Source organism: Euprymna scolopes, chromosome 41, assembly GCF_053919585.1.
Source record: "Euprymna scolopes isolate OS-2025 chromosome 41, ASM5391958v1, whole genome shotgun sequence".
NCBI lineage: Eukaryota > Metazoa > Mollusca > Cephalopoda > Sepiida > Sepiolidae > Euprymna > Euprymna scolopes.
Genome location: NC_136522.1, coordinates 19,574,548 through 19,587,014, shown reverse-complemented (window position 1 = coordinate 19,587,014; position 12,467 = coordinate 19,574,548). Strand labels below are relative to the sequence as shown.

Here is a 12,467-nt window from a genome sequence, read left to right as displayed (position 1 = left end):
AGTGTGTGTCAGCTATTTGAACCATGTAAGTTGCTCAAAATAATGCTTTTTCCTATGTTTTTAACGAATTTTTCTGATGAGTAAACCACTAAAAATGCAACAAAGACATAAATTTTTTTTTTTTTTTTGTTAGTTGCAAACAAAACAATATTGTAATAATTCTCCTTTTGAAATGTAATAAATTATCAACTGAGAAGACTTGATTTTGGAACCTTGAAAGCTATTATATTGCACTATATATGCTCTGAAAAGACATTCGTTGAGCTTGAACTTTATCAATTTTTTGTATATAAGAGGGAAGTTTTTTTCTAATTGAAAAAATAAAAAAATTTTTTAGCAGGAAATTTTTTAAAATCTATTACGATTTGCACATACAAACTAATTTATGTTGCAAGTAAATGATAAAAAAATATATATATATAATTATTTACACAGCTAAACAACGTCGCAGCTCACAAGGGCCATGAGAGCCAACAAACCAGAAGTCCAAGACTCGTTTCGCCCTCATTTGGGCTGATCAGTTAGACATATCCGCACCCGAGATACAAAAGCCGAGCCTCTTGCATGTGAGGCAAGCACACTGCTAACTGAGCAAACGCCCTGCACACAAGAAAGTCTATTAACTAATACAAAACAAGTAAACCGCGGCAAAATCCGACTGTGCAAGGAACCTACTTCATCTCTACAAGGGACCTGGTCATCCAACCAAATATGCATATACAATTTTTTTTTTTATTTAACATTTTAATAATTCTGGTCGCAATTCCATTATTATCAATTGTTGAGATGCTTTTTATTTTATAGTTTCAACATATATTATTAAAGAAGAAAAAGGTTGATTTTTTTTTTTTTTTTTAGCTCCTTACATCAAGTGGCTTCATGTCTGGTCTGGAGCAATTTTGACAAAAAAAAAAAGTAGATGGAGCTGCCACGTCTTTTCAATGTTTTTTATTAGTTAAAATAAAAGAAAATTTACTTTCTGTTTCACATGTGAAATATTCTAATTAATTGTGCTTGCTGGCATTCGTGCGGCTGTACGTTTTTTTTTATTATTTGATTTAAACCTGCTTGATACCCCCATGTTAAGTTGGACCTTCGTGAATCCAAATGGAGTCAGGTGTACCAAGTTCGAATCTACAAGAAACACTTTCACTTACTACAAGATATAATACCGATAAAATTGTCGCCCTAAAGAAAACAACACTACAGCTTTGGGTTTAAAACTTTTATTGAAAAAATAGATTTAGGTAACTTGATTATGTAATAGAACTGACATCTATTCAATGTAGCCGCCTTCAGCTTCAATCACCGCCTCGATACTGGTCTAGAACTGGGAGCATGCCTTTCCCACAAGCGCCGGCAGGAGCTCAGCAGATGGTAGCGATCAGGCTGGCTTTGGTATTGTGGGAGGTCATGTTGGTGATGTTCTTAACGTATGACCATACAGCGGGTTCAGGTCAGAGGGGGGGGCAGTGAGAGAAGGATGCAAAATTGTAGCACTCCTTTTGGAGCCAAGCCTGGGTCTCTTTGGACTTGTGGGCCAGCGCCAAGTCTTGTTGCCACACTCAGGGTCTGCCAACGACCACGTGATTGCACCAGGGGATCACCACACTCTTCAGCACATCCAGGTACACTTTGGTGTTGACTTTCAAACCGACTTCGAAGATGTGAGGTGACATGATGTGGCCTTCAGTTGAAACCAAAGACCATAACTGTGGGTCATTCAATGCATTCAGCTGTGCCCTCAAGCGTTGAACCATCCGGATTTGCATTTTGAGAGTGCTGGCAATGGTCCTGTTGTCATAACTTGGATCGGTAGAGAGCACGAATTGTACAGTGGTACATCTCCGATCTCATTCGTTGAACATTCGACTTTCAGACACGATAGAAGGAACCTATCGCTCTTGGGATTTGTACACAACTGGCCAACTAGTAGATGGTCAGCAACAAAAACCGAAAACCAGTTTTCATTCAAAAGGAAATGGAATCATGTTGTCTTTTCTAGGACGACAATTTTATCATTCCACCCTGTATGTTGGCAACCTTCACGTGATCCCTTCTGTAAGCACTCAGTGTCTTTCTAGAAAGAATTCTAACTAGAAAGATATGAAAAACGAATACAGAATCATCTGATTCATAAAAAAAGAATGAGTGTATTTCTACGTGAGTCTTACATGCCTGTTTTAGCCAACCAAACCACAAACTAATATCACTACACAAGTGATTGTGTATGAATACAAAAGAAAGTAGATCGCAGTCATATAACTTCTACATGTCTACTTATGAATTTTGTTTTTTTACCAGTGTGTCACCACTTATCAAGGCCCAAAGGCCACTCAAGGATAAGGGTTAATGAATGTAAGGTAGTAGTGTAGTAATCATTGATGGTATAAATTGGGTAGAATTTGATTATTTACGGGGACGGCTAAACGAGGACTTGTTCACATTGGATTTGAAGGCCACTATGTTGTATTGAAACACTGACACCATTTTGAATTAGTGATTTGTAACATTTTTTCTCATATTTTGCCTTGATTCTTGTGCCCATCTCTGATTCTTTGTTGCATCTTTTTTTCAGTCCAAGTCAGCCGAGTCTGTGAAGGTTGTGGTGCGGTGCCGACCATTAAATGAAAAAGAGATCTCCGAGGGACATGAAAGGTAAATAAAGATTTCTTTAAATTTGTGCTGTAAGACTATATGTAGTGTCAGTGATTATAACTCTTTCTTTTTTATTTATTTCTTTTTCTTTTCTTTTTTTTTTTTTAATGTTGTCTTTTTTTATTCAGCAGTTTGTGTTTTTGCTTTTTGGGTTTTTTTTGTTTTTGCTTTTTTGGGGGGTTTTGCTTTTATTTTTGGTTTTGCTTTTTGTTTTTTTTGGGTTTTTTATTATTTATTTATTTTTATTTTTTTTTTATTTTTTTTTTTTTGAGTTTTTGCTTTTGGGGGGGCTTCTTTTTTGGGGTTTTTTGCTTATTTATTTATTTTTTTTTTTTCTCGAGTTTTTGCTTTTTTTGTGGGGGGGGGTTCTTTTTTGGGGGTTTTGCTTTTTTTTTGGTTTTTGTTTTTTTTTGGTTTTTAATTTTTTTTTGATTTTGGATTTTTTTGATTTTTGCTTTTTTTTTTTGGTTTTTGCTTTTTGGGGGGGGTTTCTTTTTTTTTTTTTTTTTTTTGGCTTTTGTTTTTTTGGGGGGGTGCTTTGTTTGTGGTTTTTGCTGTTTTTTTGTTTTTGCTTTGTTTTTTGTTTTTTTTTTTGTTTAGTTTTTGCTTTTTTTTTTTTTGATTTTTGCTTTTTTTAGGGGGCCTTTTTGTTTTTGATTTGTTTTGCTTTGGCTTTTTGCTTTTTTTTTGGTTTTAGTTTTTTTGGTTTTTGGTTTTCAATATTTTTTATGTTTATATTGTTTATATATATATATATATATATGACTGTTTGACATTTTTTTAAACTGTTTTTTTTTTTTTTTGGTGCATGTAGGAGACTCATAAAATTTTCCAGGGACCCATTAGATCAAATAAGATGGATGGATTATCAGCTGAATGATGGAGAATATTATGAGAGGATTGAAAATGATGAATGAAATTGATAAAATTTGAATGCTTATTAGGAATGTTCATGACGTTCATTTTGGTTACATGTAGTTTGCAGGAAAATAATCCCACAGTAATGTGTTCCACAGAATTTAATCTTGTTTTTGTGTTGGGTCTTAAAAAATCTGGTGAAATGGAAGCGGGGGGTGCATTGGGAATATGTAAAATTTCCTTGCATCTTGTATAGGTTATTTCTTTCCTTCTCTTGTGATTTCTTATTGGCAGCCAATAACTCCTTGCTCTACTTTACTCTTGGTCGAGTTGCCCCACATCTTAAGTCACCTTCCTTTTTGTATTGGGTATATCCATATTGGCTCTGAACCATCTATCTTCAAACACAGACACTGCTGGACTTCCTTTCCACCCACCCTTCCACTAATCAATACGCTGCCAATAATTATCGACGTTTTTCCTTATACTCATTTAATTAGAGATTTATACACTGAATGACCAATTTGCTGCAAAGATAGAATTTTTTAACTGATTCTATTAGGAAAAGCAAAATAAATCAGGCAATTTTAAGTAGCAAGTTTTTTTTTTTCTTGACATCTTTCTCCTTATTTTTCCTCTGTCTCCTTATTTTTCCTCTATCTCCTTTTTTCCTTTTACTCTTCCTTCTACTCCTCCTTCCCTTCCTCTTCCTTCTCCTCCTCCCACTCTCTCTCCTGTATATAAAATGGATATTAAACCAAAAAGAGTGGATAATATCTCCATTTCTCTCTCATTTATTTTCATCTTGTCGACGGGGCCAAAAATTTGCCAACTGCAACCATATGTAGAGGGGTAGCACTCCCTCCACAAACGGGGCCACCTGTAGGCTGTAGGTGGCGACACACGATGCTTTAGGGTGGGATCTTGGCAGCTGAGCAGTCCATAATCGAGTGGCTTACAACACTCCACTTTGGCTAGACGAGAGATTGGAAAAGCCCGATCCGATCAATTGGCTGGTCACATCATGCCCTAATACCTATAAGTTCATCCTCAATTATATTATTCAGTCTGATTCTCCTAAATATCAACACCTTAGTTAATAAATACTAGAAGGTGTTTAAAACAAAGAAGATTACTAAGGAGTAGTGTTCTCTAGGAGTAATAATATTTTGTTTGTAAAATTTCCTTTGCTAAGTAATGTTTTCTAAGAGTAATGCAATGCATTCTGGTAGTGATATGTCTTCAAGGAACATAAATAATTATTCTACCTATAGAATTACATTTGACAACTTTATTCTGCGCAGGCCATCCGGCATTGTCCCGTCACAAAATATGCTTAAATATGATAGTTTAGTTAATGCAGATTTCGTATTCATTATTATGTTATATTGAACTCAATATATAATAATAATTTAAAAAGTTTAAAAAAAATAAAAAATGACTCATGTGACACCACCAAGAATCAAAACCAAAATGATTTACTTTTTCTTTGGACATTAATGCCTGACTGAGATGTGAAGATATGTTTGCTGAAAGGCTAAACATTAAAACATTAACCTATTATGTTATACATGCGTATTCGACCTTCACCTGGCAAATTCCATTTCTTTATTTTTCACATTTTTGAGACGATTTTCCCGGCTAAAACTCAAATATAAAGTTTCGCATGTGTTTGAATATCCTATACATTAAGTTTCATGTCTGTAGACCAAAAACTGGCAGAGGAGTTCGGTAGGCCAAATTTTTTAAACAAATATATATATGCATAAATAAATATGTATAGAAAGAGGTTTGTGTTTACTATAAACTTTTTATGCAAATATTATGCAAGTATAAATCATGTAAAATATGTGCATGAATATAATTACACATAATAGTTAACTAAAGATGATCATCCTATAAGAAAACCGAATGAATGTTTAAAAGAATATGCAAATTAGCTAGATCTTCTGCTAGTGAATGCAATTCCATGACCCATATATAACAAAGTTGTATTTTCTTTTTAAACTAGTGGAGCTGCCCTGCTTTGCCCGGGTGTTTGGAGGTGTGTGTGTGTATTGGTGGGGGGGTAGATCCAAACAAAATGGAAACTAAAAAATAAGCGAAGTAATAACCCTGTTTAAATATTTAAAAAAAAAAAAACAATCTTAAACTTGTTAAAAACAATCGGAAAAACGAAAACAAAACAAAAAAAAAACATTGAAAAAAGTTTTGGGAGGGAGGTAGGCTCGAACCCAATGCCTTGAGGTTAATATTCTGATGACTTAACATGACACCACGAAGGCAGGGACTTGAGAATAGCTGAAAATAAACGTTTAAAAACGCAGCTGGTGTAGCATCAACATATGGTTTTCTAGGTCAAATATCAAGCCGTAGTAGTAGTAGTAGTAGTAGTAGTAGTAGTAGAGGAAACGAATTCACAGAGCGAATTTTGTAAGATAAAAGTTGCTGAAATAAAAGATATTTACGACGTTGTTTTGTAAATCGTAGATATTATAATCTAAGGAGTATATAAAATGTTCTAAGACATAGTAACGCCCCCACCCCACCCCACCCCCCGAGAACTTCCTCCAAAAATGCCTTTGCCGGGCATACACAAAAAATGCACTAACACACATTTTGCCTTTTTTATATATATAGATAAATAGAAAAAAAAAAAATTTTTTTAATATGAATATCAGTACACAAGAAACCCAAATTTATGAGTTCAATTTTAAGAGTGAACATTTGATTTGGCTTAAATAAGTTTTTTCTTCACATCTTTCTTCTTATTTTTCCTCTTTCTCCTTATTTTTCCTTGACTCCTTTTTTCCGTTTCTACTCTTCCTTCTCTTCCTCCTTCCCTCCCTCTTCCTTCTCCTCTTCCCACTCTCCCCTTTCCTTCTCATCCTCCCACTCTCTCTCCTGTATATAAAATGGATGTTAAACCAAAAAGAGTGGATAATATCTCCATTTCTCTCTCATTGCACGAACACACATTTTGCCTTTTATATATATAGATAAATAGAAAGAAAAGGTTTTTTTTTTTTAATGTGAATATCAATACACAAGAAACCCAAATTTATAGGAGTACAGATTAAATAAACCATAGATGGTTGATTTGCCATAGAACAAAACCAACTCATTTATTTATGAGTTCAATTTTAAGAGTGAACATTTGATTTGGCTTAAATAAATAAAATCATTATTTATGTCATGTTTATATACTGAGAAAAGTTCTTATATGAATGAAATAGATTAATTGAATATGAAAATTGAAATGTGGACTTATATAGTAAGTAGAAAGTGATAATTTATATATTTATGTACGTCTTTTTATTAAAATATTACGAATTAGAGAATGTGTAAATAAACATACTTCATGTATTTACTAAAGATGTTTTTTTTTTAAAAACAGCTGAATAAAAAAAGAGTACTTATCCAATGATCTGCCATTTCTTATGTTCATAATTAAGTCCACCTACATAGGTTCAATAAAACAACATTATAAAAAGTGTGAGAAAGCAAATTATTCTACCTACTGTTATGAGAGGCAATTTAAGAAATAGATTGCATAATATTTAGTGTAAACATAATCATTTAGCTGATAACTAAATTATGTAGGATAATATTAAATTTGTTTTAATTAATCCTTTCTTTTGAGCTTATAATTGAAAAATGCTTGTATTTTACCAATCTTCTGTTATTTATTGACAGAACTGAATTTGTGATGGCATTCAACATCCTCCTCCTCCTCTGTACTCTACTGCTTTCCCATCTCCTTCTCCATATCTATTTCTTGTGTGAATATAGAAGTTGTAACAATGTAGATTAAAAAAAGAAAAAGAAAAAAGCAAGTATCTGAAGACATAAAACATTAGGAAAACAATTATGTTTTAAATATTTAAAAAGTAAAGAAAATTATGTTTGACATGAATCAATCCCAAAATCCCTTTTGTTAGTATATCGTGGGACTATAACCATTTGGCCACAGACCCATGTATAAAATTGTTCAAAAGACAAAAAAAAAAATTTTCTTCTCTTTTCCTCTCCTTCATTCCCTCTCCTTCATTCCCCCTAATTTCCTCTCATTCTCTATCCTCCATTCCCCCTGAATCTCTCATTTCCTCTCCCTCATTCCCCCTAATTCCCTCTCATTCATTTCCTCTTATTCCCGCTCCTTCATTCCTGCTCCTTCATTCCCTCTCCTTCATTCCCTCTCATTCATTCCCTCTTATTCCCGCTCCCTTATTCTCTCTCATTCCCTCTCTCTTTCTCTCTCTCTCTTTCTCTCTCATTCTCTATTACTTTTTGGCCTTTATCTTTCTTTTTCTATCTCTTCCTATCTCTATTTCTTTCTCACATTTTTGCAATGAGAAATAAGTTTATTTATCCCATTAGCATAGAAATTCAGAGTTCTCAAAGTGATGAAGTTATTGAAGGCCAATTTGGCATTATATTGGCTTTTGAAGAATTTTCACGCAGGAAGTTGTCGAGATGCTTGAAAAAGTGATAATCAGTGGGTAAGAGGTCTGATGAATATGGAGGATGAGGCAGTCTTGTAGCCCAATTCATTCAGCTTCTGCAGGGTCAGTTGAGCAACATGCAGCCGAGCACTGTCATGGAGAATTGGTCCCTTCATATTGACCAATCTCGGGCACATACGTTGAAGCTTTTGGTGTATTTTGTCAATTTGTCGAATGTACTTCTCCACCGTAATCGTTTCACCTGGATTCAAGAAGCTGTGATGGATGAGACCAGCCGCAGACCACCAAACAGTTACCATAACCTTTTCTTGGTGCAATTTAGACTTTGGGAAGTGTTGTGGTGCTTCTCCGGCATCTGATCACTGTGCTGAACATCACCAGTTGTCGTAGAGAAACAACTTCTCATCCCACGTCACAATCCGTTCGAGAAATGGGTCGTTTTTGTTTCGCGTAAGGAACATAGAAGACACCCCAAAACAACGATTTTTTTTGATTCTCATTCAATTTATGTGGCACTCATTTATCCAACTTTTTGATTTCCCTATTTGCTTTAAATGGCGAACAACTGTTGAGTGGTCGACCTCGAGTTCAACAGCAACTTCTCATGTGGTTTTGCAAGGATCAGCTTCAGTTAAGGCTTTCAAATGTTTATTATCAACCGTAGTCGGTTGGCTGCAGTGGTCTTCATCTTCGAGCCTCTCATCACCATTGCAAAATTTCTTGAACCACCATTGTGCCACACATCTGTAAGTGGTTCTTGGGCCAAATGCATTGTTGATATCACAAGCTGTCTTGGCAGCTTTTCAGCCTAGTTGGAACTGGAGCAAGAAAATCGTGCAGATGGTAATTTTGTCCATGCTATCAAAAAGCCTGCAAAAAAATGAATGAAGACATTGAGAATGGTAACGAATAACAGGATTTGATAGTGAAAAATGTGCTTCAAAATGATATATAACATGGCTATATATATCAATGAATTAATTCAGAAATCATATATAAAAGTAACATATATGAGAAAACGATATTGTTTTTGTACCAACGCACTATATAGTCAGATTTACTTCAACTCTGCAATTAACTAATTTAAATAAAAGAAATTATGATCATTGAATTTTAAAAATGGTTAAAACTCTAAAATTTAAGTGGAACCTAATCAATGGCTTTTCTGATGAATTCATGTTGTTTATGTGGAAGAGCATGACGATGCCTTGCAAGAAGGGTTTGCTAAAGAGAGGAGATCCATTGCAGCACACAAATCACCACATCTAAGACAAACTGTTGCTAGTAACCCAGACACTAATCAAAGACTACAGAGATCTGTAGCTATCCTTGACCAAGATTCACGCTAATAAAGAAGGTTGGTATAAATAAGAGCTTGATATATTTGGATTTTCTGTCATTAGCTTTATTCCTCATTTGAACCACAATCGAGATTATAGACAACAGGAAACAAGAAGGGCATTTTTGATGCGACCATTTATATCCATTTTTTCCTCCTCCTCGTCTATTCCAGTAATGATAGATCTAAGCTATTTGAAGCAATCAGCCTCCTCGTGAAGTTCCCCACCAAGAACGATTGTCTAATGGAAACAAAAGAAATTGAAGGACAGAACTAATTCTAACCGTTGCCTTGAAATGACCATAATCAATGTCTTTCTTTCTCTTCATCCTATTAGATCTTTGATTAAAAATATTGATTTGCCTAAGCAATAACAATCAACCGACATCAATTTGTATTCAACGTCAGAAATCAATTTTTTTATGGAGTTCATATATTCGATCCATTGCTCTCGTAAAATCAGTTTTCGCTATCGATCTAAACACCTTTCTCACACCTGCAAATCTACTATCAAACCATGTATGGAGTATTGTTGTCATATTTGGACTGGTGAATCGCAGTCTCATTTGAGGGTTCTTTATAAGGTGCAGAAACATATCTATAATTTGGTTGGCTCCAGCCTTTCTTCTCCACAATCTCTCTCACAGATGTGATGTTGCTAGTCTCAGTCTTTTCTATCAATACTATTTTTTTTAATGGAAATCACTCCAGACAAGGCAAGAAGCCATTTTGATATAATAATAATAATAAATTTTCAGGTCAAAAACTTGCCAACACTAAGTGGTAGATGGAATAGATTCTGACCGAGAAAACAACAATTCTTCCCTCTTTGTCAGAAACATCGCTTCTAGAATGTGAGGACTAAAGGAGAAAATAAGGAGAGTGAGAGTTACAAGGCTGCCGAAAGTAAACCCAAGATCTACTTTCTACTATGACATATAGTCTTCTAAATTGTCTCCTCTATTTCCTGCTTCCTTTGTTCCAGCTCGTTTGACTGATTCGTCTGAGTGGTCTTCTGTAGTGGTGTTTTCATGTATCTCATTCTTCCTAAAGTAAACAAGTAATCTTAACCAGTCACTTTCGTTTTGAGATTATCATCTTTTCTATCATACAACAATCTTATGATTCTTCGTTTCTGAATTTATAAGGATGGGTTATTCATATTATTTGGATTCATCTAGTTCAATTATTTAATTACTAGCAGGGAGACCCAACACTGCCCAGAATTGAATGATGGTGTACGAATGTTTCACACTCCCATATTTTTATTATCATCGAAATCAGTGAAATTGTCCATTCTTCAATCAAATCGATTTATTGCCCGCTCTAGTTGGGAACCCATCTCGGTACACCAGGAGGAAGCTTCATATGTCTCCCCGCAGTGACTTAATCCACAATATATTGTAGTCTACATTGCACTGTAGAGTACCTACTGTTGATTTTATAAATATTATTTTGTTATATGTAATGGCTTGCATTAAAGTTTAAAATCCAAAAGTCAAGTACCATGGCTCAATTGTGCTCTAAACAGAAACATTCATTTCAAACGTGCCCCTGTCATATCAAAGAACCTACTGTTGATTTTTATATGCCTGGCCTTTCTATTCATGTGGTAATAAAACTTCTCAAATGGACTTGTGATGTTAGGCTCTATCAGAGTGTTAACGTTAGTCAAAATTGTATCTTTCTTCTTTCGAAGATATTCCGATACAGAACTTATGTAAGAACACTGCCAGATACATAAAGTAAATTTGTGAAATTTCATAAAAAATCAGCCCAGCCGTTTCTGAGCCCATGAGGAACGAACTCCTGTACGCATACACAAAGTTCCTTTTTAGATAATAGTAGATATATAGTGACCGCTAAATTTATGGAGTGTTTTTGATTTACATAACAAAATCTGTCTTTAAAAATCTACCAAAAATCAGGTAATTATCTAATCAATATAAAATTTTCACCGATTAATAAGTAAAGAATGCACCTTATATGCATGTGTAACGTTTTTTTTTTTTTCATATTCGTTGTATAAATATATTTTTGGGGACTTCATGTCCTCCTTTCCTCATTTGTTCCTTGTTCAACCCCTTAAAGTCCAAGCAATCCATTAAGCACACACTCATTTTATGGTAGGAGGGTGAACGAGTGTGTGAAAAAATAAATTTCACAGGGTGCCTTCTGTATCAAAGATTGAAATCCGAAATTTGAATGTGTTTCATTTTTTTTATCTTTTGCATTTTGAAGTGTGCGATTCATTAAATGTTAATGATTATTATCTTTCAGATGATGTTAAAAAATTTTTTTTTTTTTTTTTTTTTTTTTTACGAAAACGCTAAAATAGGCATATTTTTAAATCTTTAAAAAAAAAATTAAAAATTTTATTTTAGAATGTGTAAACTTTCCATGTACCAGTACATAAAGAATGCTTTAAATAATCAGTACCAAAAAAATATTTTTTTAAAAAACAGGGTATGAAAATTATAAGTATTAATTGTATCTGCATATTACATTTTTTTTTCAAGATACGGAAGCCCGTTACGGTTTACAAAATGTTATCTCCCTTTTTGAAAATTAACTATAACTATGCCGTAGATGATGGTTGTGACATTCCAACAAGTTGCATCCATCAAGAGGGTTACCAAAAACGGCCCTTTTAAGGGTCACCAAATTCTAATGAAAGTCTTTGTCAACTTGATTTATGCAATAAAGAATTGGGGAAAAATACAGTATGATCTAGTTTATGGAAAAAGAGTGTGGCTATTATTCACTAGAAAATAAGAAAGGAAAAATGAAATTAAAAACTGACTAAAGGTGATATTAAAACGGAGAAATATAAATGCTAAAAATTTGATGTAAAAATAGAAAAAAAAGCAGTATTCCTTTATTTTTAACGAGTATTAGAAAAAAATTTAAATCCTGATTGATCAATTATGAAGGAAAAAAAATTATAAACCTAAAAATAACATTTTTACCATAAACGCCATGTTTGTAATTATAATTTAATTCAGTTAGTTAAAAAAGAAAATGTATTTGCCTGTCTAGTTACATTAAAATTAAATGAAAATGCTTAAATAAATATTTACATGCGACTGGGTTCCCATACCTAAAATCCAAGATGGTGGTGCTAAAATAATTGAATTATTTGAATT

General features: G+C 33.8%; 1 protein-coding gene across 7 annotated transcripts in view; it reads left to right on the top strand.

Annotated features, from left to right (window-relative positions):
- LOC145266389 (kinesin-like protein KIF3B) overlaps positions 1–12,467 on the top strand; it is a 200,184-nt gene that overhangs the window by 86,949 nt on the left and 100,768 nt on the right. For all 7 annotated transcript variants that reach the window (XR_013864711.1, XR_013864712.1, XR_013864710.1 and 4 more), the window contains one exon: positions 2,579–2,658. Coding sequence is in view for 4 of the 7 variants with exons in the window: in XM_080122024.1 (XP_079978150.1) it covers positions 2,579–2,658 (80 nt within the window). In the remaining 3 variants the exon portion in view is untranslated. The remainder of the gene's footprint in view (positions 1–2,578; positions 2,659–12,467) is intronic.